General features: G+C 50.1%; 1 protein-coding gene across 1 annotated transcript in view; it reads left to right on the top strand.

Annotated features, from left to right (window-relative positions):
- GTPBP2 (GTP binding protein 2) overlaps positions 1 to 20,979 on the top strand; it is a 41,311-nt gene that overhangs the window by 18,031 nt on the left and 2,301 nt on the right. The window contains exons 10-11 of the mRNA XM_068133049.2: positions 17,330 to 17,501; positions 19,237 to 19,401. Coding sequence (XP_067989150.2) covers positions 17,330 to 17,501; positions 19,237 to 19,401 — 337 coding nt within the window. The remainder of the gene's footprint in view (positions 1 to 17,329; positions 17,502 to 19,236; positions 19,402 to 20,979) is intronic.

Genomic DNA, 20,979 nt, shown 5'->3' with positions numbered 1-20,979 from the left:
TTCAGATGGGAAACTGGTTATTGGGTCAGAGTGAGATGTGAAATTGGGTATTGGGTCAGATTGAGATGTGAAATCGGTCATTGGGTCAGATTGCGATGTGAAATCGGTCATTGGGTCAGATTGAGATGTGAAACGTCATTGGGTCAGATTGAGATGTGAAATTGGTTATTGGGTCGGACTGAGATGGGAAATCTGTCATTGGGTCAGATTGAGATGTGAAATCAGTTATTGGGTCAGATTGAGCTGTGATAGCTTCCGGTCCCTCGAGCGACGGGGCTTGCTTCGATCTCTCCACGGCATCAAAGTTTGAGTGTTTTCCCGTTCGTTTCTTTGTCAAATTTCCGCTGCGTATTTTGTTGTGTTTGTGTTATTGTGTTTCTATTTGGTTTTGGTTTTGTAGTTGTTGCAAATTTGTGTGTAATTAGTCTTTGTTCGCGCCTCGTGCGCCTGGTGCGGCCTGGTGTCTCGTGCGGCCTCCTCGTCTCGACTTGTGCCCCGCCCCCTATATCTCGTTTTTCTTTCACCTCTGCTCCTGCTTTCTCAAATCCACGTTCTCACTTAATGACTTTTCCCAGATTGTTTTCATGGTTTTGTTTAAATATTATTTAAATATGTTTAAACCGCAGCCGTGATGCTGACGCCGCTCCCCCCCTCCCCCCCCCACCCCCCAGAATTTCCATGTTTTAAACGTTTCCCAGTGTGTACCCTGGATAAAAATAGGTACGCCGTATCCCTGCGTGTCGTAAGAGGCGACTAAGAGGGTTGGCGTCAGGAAGGGCATCCGGCCATAAAAACATTGCCTCAAAAGGAGAACCATGACAATTACAACTACATGTGGGCAGGGTACAGCCCGAAGTGGAGATCGGTTTCTGAGGTTTGGGACATGGAATGTAGGGACAATGACAGGGAGATCAGGAGAAGTGGTGGAAGTATTGGTCAGAAGAAGAGTGGACATATGTTGTGTGCAAGAGACGAGATGGAAGGGAAGTGGTGTGAGAATGGTGAAGGGTCGGCAGGGACAGAAATACAAGTTTGTGTGGCAAGGGTGCCTGGAGGGCGTGAATGGTGTTGGTGTCCTGTTTTCTGAGGAGTTTGTAGACAGTGTGGTGAGTGTGACTAGAGTGAGTGATAGGTTGATGATGGTGAAAATGATGATTGGAAAGCTCTTGGTGAACGTCATCTCGGGATATGCTCCGCAGGTTGGTCGAAGTGATGAAGAGAAGGACAAGTTCTGGTGTGCGATAGAGAAGCTGATGGAAAACGTGAAAGATGAGGAGGTTGTTGTGGTAGGAGGAGACCTAAATGGACATGTGGGATGGAGTATGGATGGTTTTGACGGAGTTCATGGGGGTTACGGATATGGTGTGAGAAATGGAGAAGGTGAAAGGATTTTGGAGTTTGCTGATGGAGCTGATTTGTTGATTTGTAATACTCAGTTCCAGAAATAGGATAATAAGCTTGTTACATACATGTCAGGTGGGTCGACGACAACCGTTGACTACCTGATGGTGCGTAGGCGAGATAGGGGGCACCTCCGAGACACAAAGGTGATCCTGGCGGAGGAGGCTGTTTCACAGCACCACTTGGTTGTCTGCGACGTAAGGGTGAAAGGTGCGAGGAGAGCTCGGCGGGTGAAGTACCAACCGAGAATGAAGGTGTGGAGGTTGAAAGAGGTGACAGTGAGGGAGGCATTAAAAGAGAGGCTGAGTAGGGTAGAGGATGATGTGGTTGAGCTTGAAAGTGGTTGGATGTCAATGAAAGCTAGTCTGTTGGGAGCCGTTGGTGAGGTATGTGGATGGACAAAAGGACCACCGAGGCACTCGGAAACATGGTGGTGGGATGATGAAGTTGGAAAGAGGATTGACGAGAAGAGGAAGAAGTTCAAGGAGTGGCAGAAGGCGAAGGGTACGGGAGCAGAAACAGCAGAGCATGAAAGTTATAAGGCAGCCAGGAAGGCTGCAAAGAAAGAGGTAGCAAAGGCGCAGGAGGCATGTAGGAAAATGTTCGGAGAACGCTTGGATTCGGAAGAGGGTCAGAAAGCAGTATTCAGGATTGCAAAGCAGATAGCGAAAGAGAGGTGTGATGTGATGGGGGTGAGTTGCTTGAAGGATGAAGTGGGACAAATCGTTGTCGACCCAGATGGAATTAAAGGAAGATGGAAAAGATGTATGGAAATGCTGTTGAATACAGAGAATGAATGGGATGGCAACATAGAGAGTAACCCAGTTTTAGCACCGGCAGAGAAGATAACTGAGAAGGAAGTTGAGGAAGCGATAAAAGCAATAACCACCTTTTGAAAAAAAAGGCGATAAAATGAAGGTGCGAGGAAGCGATAAAAGCAATGAAGGGTAGAAAAGCGGGAGGGCCGACGGGAGTTGTGGGAGATATGTTGAAGGCAGCAGGAAGTTGGGGTGTGAAGAGAATGACAGAGATCTGTAATCTGGTGGTGAAAGAAGGCCGCATTCCAGTGGATTGGGAACTGAGTACCCTCGTCCCTCTATACCACTGGTTCCCAACCTGTGGTACGTGAGGGCCTTCCAGGTGGTTCGCGACTCAACCTTTAAAAAAAATGATTTGGCCTGATAATTTTTTTATTTCTGATTTCTGATATATTTCATGATTTCCGATGTGCTGTGAGCAAAGTTATGCCCTGCATCGACCAGCTGGTGGAGAAGAAACAGATGCAGCCCTCACATTAAATTGAAAGAAGCCTGATATCTTATCGAATTGAGTTTTTCTGGAACCAGGTGGTACGCGGATTGAGTTTTTCTGGAACCAGGTGGTACGCGGTGACGGTACGGGACCTCCAAGTGGTACTCGATCAGAAAACGGTTGGGAAACACTGCTCTATACAAGGGGAAAGGTGACCCTCTGGAGTGTGGCTCGTACCGAGCGATAAAGTTATTGGAGCATGGAATGAAGGTATTGGAAAGGGTGTTGGAGAGGAGGATAAGGAAGAAAGTGAAGATCGACGAAATGCAGTTTGGATTTATGCCAGGAAGAGGAACGACAGACGCGCTTTTCATTGTGAGGCAGTTGCAGGAGAAGTACATGGAGAAGAGGAAGAAGTTGTTTCTTGAGTTTGTTGATCTGGAGAAAGCATTCGATCGGGTTCCACGCAAAGTATTGACATGGGCATTGAGGAAGTTAGGAGTGGAGGAATGGTTGATCAGAGTAGTGATGGCAATGTACAAAAGAGCGCACACAGCTGTAAGGACGAAGGACGGGAACAGTGGTGAGTTTGAGGTGAAGGTGGGAGTGCATCAGGGTCGGTACTAAGTCAACTACTATTTGTAGCTGTGATGGAGGTGCTGGCTCAGAACGTAAAGGAGGGTTTACCGTGGGAGTTGTTGTATGCAGATGATCTGGTGTTGATTGCGGAAAGTATGGATGGACTGAAGGAAAAGATGAACACGTGGAAGGAATGTATGGAGACAAAAGGTCTGAAGGTGAATATCGGAAAGACGAAGGTGATGGCAAGTGGTAAAGCATGTGGTGAGGTGGAAAGAACTGGGAAGTGGCCCTGTGCTGTGTGTAGGAAGGGTGTCGGAGTGAACTCCATTCAGTGTACAATGTGCGCTGAGTGGGTTCATCAAAAATGTAGTGGTCTGAGAGGGTCATTAACCAGTGTGGCAGCTACATTCAAATGTAAGGTGTGCACAGAGGGAGCTGCAGATGGAGGAAATGTTGAGTTGGATCTTGGAGACGGCGTGAAGCTGGAAGGTGTGAAAACATTTTGCTACCTCGGAGACATGCTGAATGGAGAAGGTGGATCAGACTCGGCAACGGTTGCTCGAGTGAGATGTGCATGGAAGAAGTTTCGGGAATTGAGTGGCGTGCTGATGATGAGGGGAGTGTCGTTGAAGCTGAAGGGAAAGGTGCATGCTGCATGTGTGAGAAGTGTTATGATTTATGGGAGCGAGACATGGGTAATGAACGTAGAGCAGCAACGAAAGTTGGAAAGGGTGGAAATGCGAATGGTTCGACGGATGTGCGGAGTATCGTTGAGAGAGAGGAAGACAAATGATGAATTGCGAAAGATGATGGGAATAGAGCCTGTGATTGATGCTGTGAAGAGGAACAGGTTGAGATGGTTTGGTCATGTGTTGAGGAAGGATGAAAGTGACTGGTTGAGAAGAGTGATGGAAATGAATGTAGAAGGAAGTAGAAGACGGGGAAGACCGAGAAAGACTTGGCTAAAGATGGTGGAAGAAGAAATGCGGGCAAGGGGGTTAACAAGGAGAGATGCAGAAAATAGGGCAAAATGGAGAAGATTGTCATGGGGACCGCAAGGCTAACCCCCGCTCTAGCAGGGAAAATGGCCTTTAAAATGCATGTTGTTGTTGTTGTTGTTGTTGTATTGAGCTGTGAAATCGGTCATTGTGTCAGATTGAGATGTGAAATCGGTTATTGGGTCGGATTGAGATGTGAAACTTCATTGGGTCAGATTGTGATGTGAAATCGGTCATTGGGTCAGATTGAGATGTGAAATTGGTTATTGGGTCAGATTGAGATGTGAAATTGGTTTTTGGGTCAGATTGATGTGAAATTGTTAGCCTGGTGTTGGGCTAGCGGCTTGGGTGCCAGCTTAGGATCCAAGGATCCTGGGTTCGAAGCCCGGTCGATCGCTGAATTAACGCCGGGGGGGTTGACTCAGCCTGTCATCCTTCCGAGGTCGGCTAATTGAGTACCAGTTCACTGGTAATTCCCTGTGTGTCGTAAAAAGGCGACAAACAGGGTTGGCGGCAGGAAGGGCATCCGGCCGTAAAACATTGCTTCAAAAAGGGGACCAAAAAACAACAGCAACCACGGTCCCCGAAAAAGGCCAACCCCCGCCTTGCGGGGAAAAATGGCCTCTAAAATGGTGGTTATTGATGTGAAATTGGTTATTGGGTCAGATTGAGATGTGAAATTGGTTATTGGGTCAGATTGCGATGTGAAATTGGTTATTGGGTCAGATTGCGATGTGAAATTGGTTATTGGGTCAGATTGAGATGTGAAACGTCATTGGGTCAGATTGAGATGTGAAACGTCATTGGGTCAGATTGAGATGTGAAATTGGTTATTAGGTCAGATTGAGATGGGAAATTTGTCATTCGGTCAGATTGAGATGGGAAATCTGTCATTGGGTCAGATTGAGATGTGAAATCGGTTATTGGGTCAGATTGAGATGTGAAACGTCATTGGGCCAGATTGAGATGTGAAATCTGTCATTCGATCACATTGCGATGTGAAATCGGTCATTAGATCATATTGCGATGTGAAATCGGTCATTAGATCATATTGAGATGTGAAATCTGTCATTGGGTCAGGATCAGATTTCATACCTCCGCTTCTGGTTCCCCAGGTGAGGTTGTTGTCGGAGCTCGTATATTTAACCAAAGAAGCACACTCGCCCTATGACATGTGTTACGTATTCGTCACTTCCGTTGTGTTTCTCATCCACTGTAAACATTTTTGGTTGCATGTACTATTATTGTTATCGTTTAAGTGAATTGGAGATAGCTGTTTTTAAAAGGTAAAAAAAGTTAGTGTTTTAAAAGAAACCGGATCGGGAACCGGACGACGAAAAGAAGAAGAGGAGAGGAAAAAGAGGCGGAGCGAGTGAGTTTGGAGAAGGAGCCGAGCTGCGTTGAGGTTTTGAGCAAACGCTGGCGAACGAGGATCACGAGTGAACTTTGGGGTTTCCTGGGAAAGGGATGCCTGCGACAGAGTTGTTATCGCTGTGACAGATAAACCTGCGTGACAGGTTTTGCGGTTGATTCCGAAGAGAATCATTGGAGTGCCGTTACGTCTCGAACGGATCGTTGGCCATTTTGCCTTGCGCTGGATTTTCGCATCGCTCCAGGTTTTTCACCTCGCTTCAACCATTGCACCGCATCCAGACGTTAACCTGGTGTGTGTGTGTAACGTGGATTTTGAGTGTGAATTTGCGGTTCGCCGATTGGGAGCCGTTGAACGTCCATACCCGAAGGTGTGATTTCCCATCCGCCTCTTGAGGACACTTTTGCCTATCTTTGGCAGTGTGACTGTCAACCGAGCGGGATTCTGGTCTTGATACAACATCGTTCTGACGATCACTAGAGCGTGGGTCGACTTTGGTTTGAAGCTGGGACAGAGACATTGGGAATGTTATTTTCGCTCACTTGGAGCACAGTGAGTTATATTGTACGAAACTGACGGTACCATCATAGGAATGATATATTGGTTGTACAATTGATTAATATTGTTTTTGTACTGTTATTCTTGTGTGACCTTAATACAATACTTGTTTGTTGGTAACAATTGGTGTGGTTTCACCATTGATCTTTGACACACAGAATAACATATCTTTCTGCCGTGACTCCTCTCGGGGCTCGGAGGTACACCGTGACCGGGGTTTGGGGAGGAGCACGTAACATATGACATTGCATTGATGTCATGTACATAAATTATACCAACACATCACCTCCAAACTAGGAGGCATCCGCGTGGTACTCAAGTCTTTGAAGAATGAGATTAAAGCTCGATGGTCACAAATAGACAAATGCAGAGATGTCGATCTAGATTTCGCCCTTGTTATGGGCCTTATGGGGCCTGCCTTTTATAATAAAAAAGGAAAAAAATCAAATATTTAAACAGCCTTGGACATGCACCTTGACCCCATGGCCAAGGCACACCGTCTATGAAGACTGTCCCATTGGCATACACATGCACCTCGACCAAAAGGCTGAAGCACATGGTCAATAAAAACACATGCATCCTGACACTGAAGGGCCAGAATGCATGGTCCGACAATTGGACCCCTCCTCCATAGGAGTGAGTCCCCACAACCTCAACACCATGCCGTCCCGACGAGGGCTTATTTTCCTGTTTTTAGGCCACAGGGAAGGCCTGCCTTTTTTGCTATGAAAAAAGGTAAAAAGTCAAACGTTTGAACAGCCTTGGACGTGCACCTTGACCCCATGGCCAAGGCACAACGTCAACAAGGCTGTCCCAATAACAATACACATGCGCCTCAACCCCAAGAGGGAAGCGCATGGTCATTCAAACGCATGCATCATGCCCCCGAGGGGCCACAATGCATGGTCATTCAATTGGGACCACTCATCTTAATAGGAGTAAGAGCCCTTGATCCACCGACAGGGCATTACTCCTGCCAGGTCCGATTTGCATGCAGGTCTACCAGCTGTTTTAGGGCCATAGCTAAGGCCTGCCTTTTTTGCTTGTGAAAAAAGGTAAAAAGTCAAACATTTGAACAGCCTCGGACGTGCACCTTGACCCCATGGTCAAGGCACATCGTCAACAAGGCTGTCCCCATAACAATACACATGCGCCTCAACCCCGAGGGGGAAGCGCATGGTCATTCAAACGCATGCATCATGCCCCCGAAGGGCCACAATGCATGGTCATACAATTGGGACCACTCCTCTTAATAGGAGTAAGACCCCTTAATCCACCAGCAGGGCATTACTCCTGCCAGGTCCGATTTGCATGCAAGCCTGCGAGCGTTTTGGGCCTGCCGGGAAGGCCTGCCTTTTTTACAATGAAAAAAGGTAAAAAGTCAAACATTCGAACAGCCTCGGACGTGCACCTTGACCCCATGGCCAAGGCACAACGTCAACAAGGCTGGCCCCATAACAATACACATGCGCCTCAACCCCGAGGGGGAAGCGCATGGTCATTCAAACGCATGCATCATGCCCCCGAAGGGCCACAATGCATGGTCATACAATTGGGACCACTCCTCTTAATAGGAGTAAGACCCCTTAATCCACCAGCAGGGCATTACTCCTGCCAGGTCCGATTTGCATGCAAGCCTGCAAGTGTTTAGGGCCCACCAGGAAGGCCTGCCTTTTTTACAAAGAAAAAAGGTAAAAAGTCAAACATTTGAACAGCCTTGGACGTGCACCTTGACCCCATGGTCAAGGCACATCGTCAACAAGGCTGTCCCCATAACAATACACATGCGCCTCAACCCCGAGGGGGAAGCACATGGTCATTCAAACGCATGCATCATGCCCCCGAAGGGCCACAATGCATGGTCATACAGGTGGGACCACTCCTCTTAATAGGAGTGAGACCCCTTAATCCACCAGCAGGGCATTACTCCTGCCAGGTCCGATTTGCATGCAAGCCTGCAAGCGTTTAGGGCCCGCCCGGAAGGCCTGCCTTTTTTACATGAAAAAAGGTAAAAAGTCAAACATTTGAACAGCCTTGGACGTGCACCTTGACCCCATGGTCAAGGCACATCGTCAACAAGGCTGTCCCCATTACAATACACATGCGCCTCAACCCCGAGGGGGAAACGCATGGTCATTCAAAACGCATGCATCATGCCCCCAGAGGGCCACAATGCATGGTCATACTGGTGGGACCACTCCTCTTAATAGGAGTGAGACCCCTTAATCCACCAGCAGGGCATTACTCCTGCCAGGTCCGATTTGCATGCAAGCCTGCAAGCCCTCATCAGGACGGCACACTGCAAATTGTTTATTTGTGACCAATCTAAGCCACTAATATACACAGATTGAACCCCCTAACTTGACTGGGAAGCAAGGCACAGATTTAGTCTCATCCCAGCAATTGCTGCACAACTTGTTAGCAACAAGTGTCGCCTGCGAAGCGGACACATTGTCTCTGCCCTGCTCATCAACAATCAAGAGGTTTGCATTTACAGTATATGTGTGCGTGTGTGATAGTGGGGCACCCGTGTGAAACCCACGGGCATAGATGTGTGTGACATTGGACATCTTGAGTTAGATGCTGCACATATAGTTTTACGAGTACCTGACTGCAAAGCCGCAATGAGCTGGCGAAGCCAAAGCCTCTTGCCACTATTTTACCCATCACTATGGCATCAGTCGGTTAGGTAGTTGGTAGTAGGTAGGTGTAGTCGGTACCGTACCTAGTTCAAAATGACACCATTTGCATTCTGGATGAGATTAAAATTTATAAAATTTCCTTCTTGATTAATTCGGTGAATTCCGTCTCAATTTCGGATATTTCCGGCTGTCAAAAACGATCCCCTACGGCCGCGAGATTTCTACAAAATAATTCTTCGTCAATTTTAGAATATTTGACGCCGTTTTCAGCCTCAAACGCGGTAATAAGCTTTTTTGAAATATTTTTTCAAATGCTCGAATCTCATTGGTTCCGGTGTTTGGTGACGATTTTCGTTGAAGATAACCAGTCCCGTGCGGGCCGAGGTTGGTCTTAAAGTATTTTTATTACAAATTAGAGGTGCATAAGATTGTGAATCAAAAAAAGACGGGTGAAACAAACTCCTATTGAACTTTTTTCAATTTGTTATGCATACTTCCGCATCCGCAAGATGGCAGCCTCCATTGAGCGATTTGGTGCGTCAAAGCTTCGAAATTCTCAAGGGATCCAGCAAAATCTGGCTTTTCAACATAATACGTACGCGTTCATTCACAACACCGGCTTCACCGGCTACTAGTACCCGACTGCAAAGCCGCAATGAGCCGGCGAAGCCAAAGCCTCTTGCCACTATTTTACCCATCACTATGGCATCAGTAGGTTAGGTAGTTGGTAGTATGTAGGTGTAGTAGGTACTGTACCTGGTAAGACTTGGTAAAAGAGAAGAGCAGACAGTCCTCCCCAATACCTACATACAATAAATGTCACAAGAAGCTTAAGGAAGTAACTATACGATGTGCTAGCTTAAGGCCTATTTTAAGAAATTTTAACTGGGCTTAATATACGTTTTCACAGTATGTGTGTAGTCTTCTAACTTCAGTCGCTGTCAGGACTGGTTCTCTCCGGGCACTGCGGCTTCCTCCACCAGAATAAGTCACCTTGCAGTAAGATCAGTGCCGACAGATCAGACGATAGCGCCGTTTCAACGGGAATGTGTGACTGTCGTGAATCAAACCGTGTCGATGGCGCTGATTGGCTGATCGCTGATTGGTCAGCACACAAAATTTCGCAAATTCAGACCTAAAATGACCATTTGCATTCTGGATGAGATTAAAATTGATAAAATTTACTTCTTGATTAATTCGGTGAATTCCGTCTCAACTTCGGATATTTCCGGCCGTGAAAAACTATCCCCTACGGCCGCGAGATTTCTAAAAAATAATTCTTCGTTAATTTTAGAATATTTGATGCCGTTTTCACCCCCCGAAACGCGTAATAAGCTTTTTTGAAATGCTCGAATCTCATTGGTTCTGGTGTTTGGTGACGATTTTTGTTGAAGATAACGAGGTTGGTCTTAAAGTATTTTAATTACACATTAGAGGTGCATCAGAATGTGAATCAAACAAAGACGGGTGAAACAAACTCCTATTGAACGTTTTCTCAATTTTTTTTATGCATCCTTCCGCATCGGACGATGGCGGCCTCCATCGAGTGATTTGGTTTAAGAAATATTTTTTCAAATGCTCGAATCTCATTGGTTCCGGTGTTTGGTGACGATTTTCGTTGAAGATAACCAGGCCCGTGCGGGCCGAGGTTGGTCTTAAAGTATTTTAATTACAAATTAGAGGTGCATAAGATGGTGAATCAAACAAAGACGGGTGAAACAAACTCCTATTGAACCTTTTTCAATTTGTTATGCATACTTCCGCATCCGCAAGATGGCGGCCTCCATTGAGCGATTTGGTGCGTCACAGCTTCGGAATTCTCAAGCCAAGGGATCCAGCATAATCTGGTTTTCAACATATGTACGCGTTTATTCACAACACTGGCTTCGCCGGCTATAAAATGGTTACTGGCAACTCGTCACATCCAGAAATGATGTAATCTACACAATTTATACAGTTTGTTTATACTGTATAAATAGTTTGTTTATTAATCCTTGACCTGCACACAATTCAGTTTTGAAAACTCGTGTGAAAACCAAAAGTTATTTTTATTTTTTAATTAAATCTTTTTAATTAAATTAAATTTTTTAATTAAATTTTTATTTTAAACAAATCTCACACTCTTACTATGTCTCTCCGAAAAGATCGACTGGACAACCCTCCCATCTACTTTCTCAACAATCCTCTCCAAGAAGTTCTGTCGCTCAAGATTTTGGGTCTCACTATCTGCCATGATCTTTCTTGGGAAAACCACATTTCCAAGCTGGCCTCCAAAGCCAGTCGCCGACTGGGCATCCTCCGTCGTGCGAAGTCCTTCCTCGGCACACCTGAGCTCCTCACCACATACAAGGCTTTCATCCGCAGCTCAATGGAATACTGTTCTCCCCTATGGGCCGGTGCTCCTGCCTCACACCTAGCTCGGCTTCACGCTGTTGAAACCAAAGCTTTCAGAATTATTGGAATCTCCCGCGATGAAGCTATCTCTGAGGGCCTTTCACTCACTCACCGCAGGCAGGTAGGTGGTCTTTCTGTCTTCTACCGACTCCTCTCCGGCCTTGCACCCCCAGCTCTCTCTGTGCTCTGTCCCCCAAATATTCCTACAGGTCGCACAAGATCTGCCAGCAACCCTCTGATGGTTAAACTGCCGAAATCTCGGCTCTCCGCTCACCTTCACTCTTTCATTCCTCTTTTCTCCCGCCTCTGGAACAAACTCCCTCACTCCCTTCAATCCCACTCCTCCCTCCAGGTCTTTAAAACAGCTGTTCACCACCATCTCTTATCTTCCCCCATCCAAAACCTTGATCTTTTCTACCCCCGCTAATTCACCCCAGATCCACCTTGTTTGAAATTCCAACTTCTTTCCTGGAAGTCCTGGCAGTGTCCATATGTTTTATACCTCTCCCACTGCCCCCTTCCCACGCCCCCCCCCAAAGCCCTCGCCCTCTCTCAGATCTCTCGATGTCTCCATGTCTCTCGGTCCCTGCTCTCAAATGTTGTGTTTGTGTCCTTCCCCCTCTCTCCCCATCTTGTCTACCGCTCCCTATGTTATATGTTTTATGTGTCGGTTTGTCTTTCTGTGTGATTAATGTTCGCTCTTTCACGAGCCTCGATATTGTATACAAAAAAAAAAAAAAAGACCACTATTTTCTTTACTCTGCATTATGAAATGCACCTTCTTTGGGCGGTGTATAATAGACTGCTTCCGCGATCGCTCGGAACAAAACATGCATTACCTTGTTTCCTTTACATGAGTTGTATTCAAAATGTACCTTTGTTTCTTCAAAAGGCAACTTATGATAGAAGACGCATTTATTCAGTCTTAAAATGGACACCAGAGGTATGCGGAACAAACAAAATGGTGGAGATTTGTTTTGGGAGCCCCTCCCAGAATGGGGAAAGCCCCACCATGAACAGCCAAACAAACAAACTGGAGCAGAGTATTACAGTGATATATATAGATGTCTTGTCTGGGTTAAATTCCTGGCCCGACTGTTAAACTGCTTCACGAGCATTGTGTTCCAGAATAAAGTGTCCATCCTTCAGATGTACTGGTGTCGTGCCTGCATTAGTTGGTGGCCATTGAATATCCTGTGGTGACTTTTGCGGAGTCGGCAAATTATTGCCAGCATCCTGAACAAATTACGAGTTCCTGTTGCTTTTCGTTAAATGTCGGGCCTTGCCAGCCGGTTAGCGAAAAACTGGTTAAAAAATGTTTCCTTCAGCGACCCCACGAGGTGGCAAATATTGGGGCCGTTAAAATAGTACACTGTGGCGGACACAAAAGCCCACTGGCGTGGTGACATCATTCCACGCACCAAGTGGGCGGTGGCCACGCCCGAGGGGTAGGCGTGGCCTCATGATATACACCGGGCGACCAGCCCGGAGGAGTTCAGTGTTACAGTGTAGTCTTACAATAAAGACGTTTATATGTTACCGCTTGTCCGCTTCCTCCTTGCTCACAAGCAGCGCGCGTAACGCCGCGCTTTACTGGTGACCCTCGACGTTGGATCTGCCGTAGCGATCCTTCCGAACACGACGCCATTGCAATGGCCAACGACAAGGCAATGGCGATTAAACTTCCCGAATTTTGGGAGGCCCAGGCCGAAGTCTGGTTCGTTCAAGCCGAAGCCCAATTTCAGCTTCGGCGCCTCACCAACGACGACCTGCGCTACTGCCATGTCGTCGCCTCCCTCGGGCCCGGCACGGCCGCTCGAGTTGTGTCCGTCCTTCGCCACCCACCGGACGGCCACAAGTACGAGGCACTCAAGCGGCTACTCCTAGCCACGTTCGGCCTCACGGACGACGCACGGGCCGATCGCCTCCTGGATCTCCCCGAGCTCGGTGAGACGCGCCCGTCGGTCCGAATGGACCATATGCTGTCACTGTTGGGCGACGAAGCCCCCGGTTCGCTATTCCGGGCGCTTTTCCGTCGCCAACTTCCAGCGCAGGTTCGCCTCGCGTTGGCCGGGACCGGGCTAACGGAACCCCGAGCATTGGCGGCCGAGGCGGACAAGTACTTCGCCGCTTCGGACACGCGGGCGAGCGTTGGCGTGGCCGTCACGGCCTTCGACGCTGATGTTCCACAGCATCATCTTCTACAGCACGCTGATGTTCCACAGCATCATCTTCTACAGCACGCTGATATTCCACAGCATCATCTTCTACAGCACGCTGATGTTCCACAGCATCATCTTCTACAGCACGCTGTGGTTCAGCAGCATGCTGATACGCACCTCGTGAACGCCGCCACGCCCCGCCCACCGCCGCGGCGAAAACCGCCACCGCGGGGAAACCCGTCGACTCCACCGGCCTGGCGGAGCCAGCCGCGCTCCTCCAGCTCCACCACCTGGTGCTGGTTCCACGCCAAGTTCGGCCACGAAGCTCGGCGGTGTCATCCGCCGTGCTCCTTCAACGGGTCGGGAAACGCCCGGGCCGGCGCTCAATTGTGGCGATGAGCGCCGGCCGTTCGAGCAGCCTGCTGTTCATAACGGACACCTTCTCCGGGCGCCGTTACCTGTGCGACACGGGAGCACAGGTGAGTGTCATTCCCGCCGGCACGTCAGACAAGCACGCCGCGGGTGGGGGCCCCGCGCTGCTTGCCGCGAACGGGACGCCCATCCGTACGTACGGAAAACGCTGCCTCTCTCTGCGGTTTGGAGGGCAGGTTTTCCGATGGACGTTCGTCACCGCCGACGTGCCCATGGCACTGCTTGGCGCGGACTTCCTGTGCGCTAATGGGCTCCTGGTCGACGTCAAGCGCAGATGGCTTGTCCAGGCCGAGACGTTCAGCTCGCTCGCATGTGCGTTGCCCAGCTCAACGAGCGGCTTGCCAAGCGGCTTGCCGAACGATTCGGTTCCGGCCACGTTGGTCTGTACGCTTCCGGCAGCGGACGCATTCACCCGCCTCCTCGCCGGCTTCCCGGCCCTCACGCGGCCCACCTTCTCGGCGGGGGCCATCAAGCACGGGGTGGCCCATCACATCCCCACCGTCGGGCCACCGGTCTACGCCCGGGCACGCCGCCTCGAGCCGACGAAGCTGGCGGTGGCAAAAGCGGGGTTCGCTACCCTGGAGCGACTCGGCATCGTTCGGCGCTCAGAGAGCGCTTGGGCGTCGCCGCTGCACATCGTGCCGAAGCCCGGCGGGGGATGGCGACCGTGCGGGGACTATCGCCGTCTCAATGACGCCACGACTCCCGACCGCTACCCCGTCCCCCACATTCAGGAATTTTCCGCCCGTTTGGCGGGCAGGTCCTTCTTCTCGAAGGTGGACCTCATACGCGGCTACCATCAGGTCCCCGTCAGGCCGGAGGACGTCCCGAAGACGGCGGTCATCACGCCATTCGGACTCTTCGAGTTCCTGTGCATGCCCTTCGGTCTGAAGAATGCGGCTCAGGCGTTCCAGCGACTGATGGACAGCGTCCTGCGCGACTTGGATTTTGTCTACGTCTACCTGGACGATATCCTCGTCGCCAGCGCGTCCCGCGAAGAGCACCTACGCCACCTCCGCACGCTCTTCGAACGCCTGGGCCAGCATGGCCTGATTGTGAACCCCGCAAAGTGCCGGTTCGGCGCCGCCACAATCGATTTTCTGGGGCACCGTGTCACCAGGCACGGAGCCGTCCCCCTGCCGGCCAAGGTGGAGGCGGTGAAGGGGTTTCCGCGCCCCCGCACGATCAGAGGGCTGCAGGAGTTCCTGGGCATGGTGAACTTTTACCATCGGTTCCTGCCCCGTATCGCCCAGCTCCTGCGCCCCCTGCACGAAGCTCTCCGAGGTAAGCCGGGCAAAGGCGACGTTACCTGGACCGAGCAGATGGACACGGCGTTCACGGGCGCGAAGCTCGCCTTGGCTAACGCCACCATGCTCGCGCACCCGGCGCCCGATGCACCGATCGCCCTCACCACCGATGCCTCGGACTACGCGGTGGGCGCGGTGCACGAGCAATGGGTGCGTGGAGCTTGGCAACCGCTGGCGTTCTTTAGCCGGCAGCTTCGCCCGCCCGAACGCCGTTACAGTACCTTCGACCGCGAGTTGCTCGGACTTCACTTGGCGGTCAGGCACTTCCGCCATCTGCTCGAGGGCCGGGCGTTCACTGCCTTCGTCGACCACAAGCCGCTGATCTTCGCGATGGGCAAGGTCACCGAGCCGTGGTCGGCCCGGCAGCAGCGTCACCTCTCGGCCGTGTCCGAGTACACGACGGACATCCAGCACGTCGCGGGGAAGGACAACCCGGTTGCGGATTGCCTTTCCCGGGCCGTCGCCCACGCAGTCCACCTCGGCATCGACTATGCCCGGATGGCAGCGGACCAGGCCGCTGACCCCGACGTCCAGGCCTTGCGGACCGCCGTCACGGGCCTCCGCGTCACCGAGGTGCCGTTCGACGGCGCGGGCGCGGCCCTCTTGTGCGACGTCTCCCTCGGGCGTCCTCGCCCCATTGTGCCCGCGGGCTGGCAGCGCCAGGTGTTTGACGCCATCCACGGCCTGTCCCACCCGGGCGCGAGGGCCTCCCAAAGGCTGATCGCCGACAAGTTCGTCTGGCATGGCCTCCGGAAGGCCGTCCGCGGCTGGGCCAGGACATGCCTCGCGTGCCAGCGCGCCAAGGTGCACCGGCACACCCAGGCCCCGTTGGCCCCGTTCACGGTGCCGGAACGCCGGTTTGACCACGTCCACGTGGACCTGGTGGGACCTCTGCCCCCCTCGCGGGGTTTCACCCACGTCCTCACCATGGTGGACCGCACCACCCGGTGGCCGGAGGCCGTGCCCTTGGCGTCGACAACGGCGGCCGATGTCGCGCAGGCTTTCATCGCCACCTGGGTCGCCCGGTTCGGCGCCCCCTCAGACATCTCATCCGACCGCGGCCCCCAGTTCACCTCGGAGCTCTGGGGGGCGGTTGCGCAGGGGCTCGGGGTCCGGCTGCACCGAACCACGGCCTACCACCCCCAGGCTAACGGCCTGTGTGAGCGATTTCACCGCTCATTGAAGGCCGCGCTCCGGGCCACCCTCCGCGACGGCGGCTGGGTCGACAGGCTCCCCTGGGTCCTGCTGGGCCTCCGGACGGCACCCAAGGAGGACCTGCGCGCATCCGCGGCGGAGTTGGTCTTCGGGCAACCGCTGCGGGTGCCGGGCGAGTTCCTCTCCGACTCCACGGCACCATGGTCCGCGGCACAGCAGCGCTCCGCTCTGCAAGAGACCGCCCAGAGGTTCGCCCCGGTGCCAACGGCATGCCACGGGCACCCACCGACGCACGTCGCCCCGGAGCTTCGCACGGCGGAGTACGTCTTCGTCCGCCACGATGCCCATCGGACACCACTGCGGCCCCCGTACGACGGGCCTTTCCGCGTGCTGGAGACCGGGGCGAAGCACTTCACCCTGGACATCGGCGGTACTCCTGACCGCGTTTCGGTAGACCGCCTCAAGCCGGCCCACCTCGATGTGGACCATCCACCGCCAGTGGCCCGACCCCCACGTCGGGGCCGCCCTCCTGCGGGCAGACCCCCGGCACCGCCCAGCCCCGCCGCCATGGCGCCCCCCGGTCCTGCACCCATCCCAGGGGCAGCCAGGGGCATCCCACCTGGTATCCCTGCACCCCGGACGCCGCCGATCGCCAGGGGGCGCTTCGGCCGGGTCATTCGACTGCCCCACAAACTGGCCCTCCAGGTGCGCGGGAATTCTGGGGGGGCGCGTGTGGCGGACACAAAAGCCCACTGGCGTGGTGACATCATTCCACGCACCAAGTGGGCGGTGGCCACGCCCGAGGGGTAGGCGTGGCCTCATGATATACACCGGGCGACCAGCCCGGAGGAGTTCAATGTTAGTGTAGTCTTACAATAAAGACGTTTTTTTGTTACCGCTTGTCCGCTTCCTCCTTGCTCACAAGCAGCGCGCGTAACGCCGCGCTTTAACACCTTAATTATTTTTGTTAGTATTCTGTGCCAACATAATCCATGAGTATCCCACTTACTACCTTATCGTTATTTTTTAAATGTCATTCAAATAACCAAATGCACACAAACACTTTTTTTAACAGCGGAATATGTAGTGAGGGCGACATTTTTGCTGTTGGACCGACCGAGCATGGGGAATTCCTGCCACTCCGCGTCAATTCCATCCAGAGAAATCGCACCGCATGTCGGGTGCTTCGTGCAGGCCAGGCTGCCACCCTTGCTTTGGGGAACTTCAATCGCACACAACTGCGCAAGGTGTGACTGCTCAACCTGTTTCTTTTTTTTTTTGTATACAATATCGAGGCTCGTGAAAGAGCTAACATTAATCACACAGAAAGACAAACCGACACATAAAACATATAACATGGGGAGCGGTAGACAAGATGGGGAGAGAGGGGGAAGGACACAAACACAACATTTGAGAGCTGATCCTTTGTGCTGATCTGAAGAATGGTTAAATCTTATTTGAGCCCATTGTTTTTATGATACTATCATTCGAAAAGTAAGTGTGTTTCTTCACTTGCATGCATTCCTGAACCGGTGGACAGAACGAGTTGAAAAGTGGAGGTTGTTCTCGGAGTGTGAACAGGAAGGTTTCAGGAGGTTAAAAAAATATCTTGAGGGGTTCAAGGTCAGAGAGGACTCCAGTCCTCCCTTTATAAATATTGTTTATAAATGACAAAAACATGGTTACATGGGGAGGGAGGGGGTGGGGGGGGGGGGGGGGGTTAGACTGGCATTTGACCTTGACCACATTATTTTATTTCAGACCATTTGACCTGGAGCGGTGACCTTAAAAATTAGGTCATGGTCAAAAAGGTCAACCCCCATACTTTGAATTCCCATTGCTGTAAAATTTCATTCCGAAGGTCTCAGCCGGCTCCGAGATACAGCTGGGACATTTGTTGAAAAAAAAAAAGGGGGGGGGGGGGGAAACAACCTGAATGGTAGTTTAGTGCTCCGATGGGGATAAGAAACTCTGAGGTGCCATTAAAATTTGGGGCACTGATTGGAGAAACAAACCCTACAAGAAAAATAACATTTACAAACCTGAGTGGTCTCTTGGTGAATCCTGTTTGTTTTTTCTGGCTTTGTCTGGTGGCTCACAAATCCTGTGAAAAGTAAATTATTTGGTCACCGCCCCCGTACCACCAGAGGCTTTGATCACAGGGCCTAGTTGATCGGCCGGAGATTGAGATCCTTCAAGTGGTCGCTGATCAGTGCGACGCCCACTCTATTTAGGGATCCCAACCTGCACGGTAATGCGGCTTAAGACAGGAGGATCCAGCAAGGGGTCTTTGAATCGAGTGACCATCGTGTGCGTTTATGACACGGCTTGCCGGATTCGAACCAGGAAAGCGGAACGGTATGGCAGCAACAACATTGGTGATCAGGGGTTAGATGAACCAAGAGCCCTCCATGAGACCTGTACTATTGGTGTCAGTGTTGCATTGTATCCAAGGTATTCATGCCTCAAAGCCAAATTATACACACTATATATAAATAAATATATATATATATCAAATTGCACCTCTTAACTGGAATGATGACTGTAAACCCATGTCACATCAGCGCTTGCTGCAGGGGTCCTCGGCAATAATGGGTGCCTTCCATTCATCCACCCTATTTAGACATACATTTTGCAGTTTTGGAGGACTGAATTATAGGTAATGGGAAATAAGATATTACAGTTAAGATGGAATTTCTGGCTTGAGCTGCAGTCTGTGAAAGAGAGAACACACAATGCAGAAAGCAGTGGCAACTGTTACCTGCAGTATTCTTCAACTTATATAGGCTTTGGAAGCCTTGACAATGCCAACCAAGTTAGCCAAACCCTTGAAACTCAAATGGTCGATTCCCTTCCGAACAACAGCGTTCCATTGAAAGCACAAGTCAGAAATTTGCAACCAATCAAGTGCACTTGAAAGGAAAAGGTGTTGGTCAGCATTTTTTGATTGCATCATGCAACATTGGATTTTTCACACCACAGGGCATGGTCATGGTGAGTCCAACTGCACGTCCCACGGTGTGTTCAGCGTTCGATGCAGATGTTGTTCTGCTGTTTCATGCGGGCATAGTGCGGCCTGGCTTTCAGGTCACTGTGCACGTACGAAATGTGCGGCAGACTGCTCTTATAACGAACATCCATGGCAAGGTCAGTCCTTCCCTACACATATTAATTCCATAATGGGGTCGAATTTTGCTCTTTATTACCCTCGCCACAAGACAGGGTATTGCATTTGAGTCCGTTTGTTTGTCCGCACAGAATAAATATGATTTTCTCTGCAACCGTTGGCCCGATTGACAGGAAATTTCCACCATAGGTGCACCGACACCTGTATAATTTTTCAATAATGACATCATAGGTCACGTGGTATGGGCGCCATTTTGGAAAAACCGAAAACTTTGCACCTCCATATCACCAAAAGCACTGCAAAGAAAAATTTGAGACGGCTCATTGTAAAGAACTCTCCATGGGGAATAACAAATGTTAATGATGTCATAGGTGCCTCCATTATGACGTCATAATTCGACAAGTACAAAAGTTCATCCGATCAAGATGAGATTTCTTGTGTCGATGAATACATTGGTGGAGAAAAAAAAAAGATGACGTCTTGGTCACATGGTTCGGCCGCCGTATTTGTTTTAATACAAATGACTGAAAAAACATCCAGGCAAGGGTCTGCAATCTCCGATTGCTCTCTTAATTTATGTGCTAGGGAGTCATCACTTTACAACAATAAACTATCGCTCGATATGTCAAAACGAATTTAACCCAATTACTCTTCCATTGAGGAAACTTTCTCCTTCAAAAAGAGATAATCATCTGTTGTACAGTGTGGTCACAAATTGCCATTCCAAACTCAAACTGTAATAAATTAATGACACAGGATACAACGATGCGGTTTGCTGAATGTGAAAGAACATTTCCCAAAGCGTTATTATCGAGATCATCATCCAAATCGGAATGCACTTGTTGGGACTGCGTTCAAATGACTCAAACCTGTTCAACATCCTCAACACTTGTACGTGCTGGTCCACCCTTTAATCTCCAGAATGCTACCAGTCTTCATAACTTTTTTGTGCCACTCGTGAATTGTTTTTCTTGATGATGGCTGCTTTCCATAGATCGTTGTGAAGCTACGTTGATATTGGGTAGCTGATTTGGTCTCTATAAACCAGACAACCCACTTTCTTGTGGGGACGCCCTTTGCAGTAAATCTGATGTCACGTGTCACAGGAGACATCTGGAAACAAAAAGTCGAAACTTTGGGAAATGTTTTTCATGTGCAGCAAACTGCATCGTTATCCCTTTGCATTATTATTTTATTACGGTTTGAATTTGGAACAGTAATTTGTAGACGCCTTGGATAATTGTCCCAATTCGTCTGTTTTTCCAAGTGTTAACTGACTTGGTATTTATATCGCACACCCTCTTGCAATTTTTCATTTTGCTGTTTTGCAAGAATGGAAATGAGACAAATGCATGCCAGAAAATAACTATAAGCAATGCGACTGTCGCCAATATGCCTCCGCACAGCCCCACAACAGATAGATGCCCTCGTTGACAGTCCTAAAAATAAACAACTTTGATTTAAATACCTTCAGCTGTTTTCAAGTATCACATTTTCATCAGACATGACAAGTTTTACACCAATCGGTGAAGCAATTTCAGAGAAAGAATTTTTTTTAAATATTGGCTTTCAAGCTAATATGGCTGCCATACCACATG

Source organism: Myxine glutinosa, chromosome 12, assembly GCF_964187855.1.
Source record: "Myxine glutinosa chromosome 12, kmMyxGlut1.1, whole genome shotgun sequence".
NCBI lineage: Eukaryota > Metazoa > Chordata > Myxini > Myxiniformes > Myxinidae > Myxine > Myxine glutinosa.
This window is presented reverse-complemented; position numbering and strand designations above follow the sequence as displayed.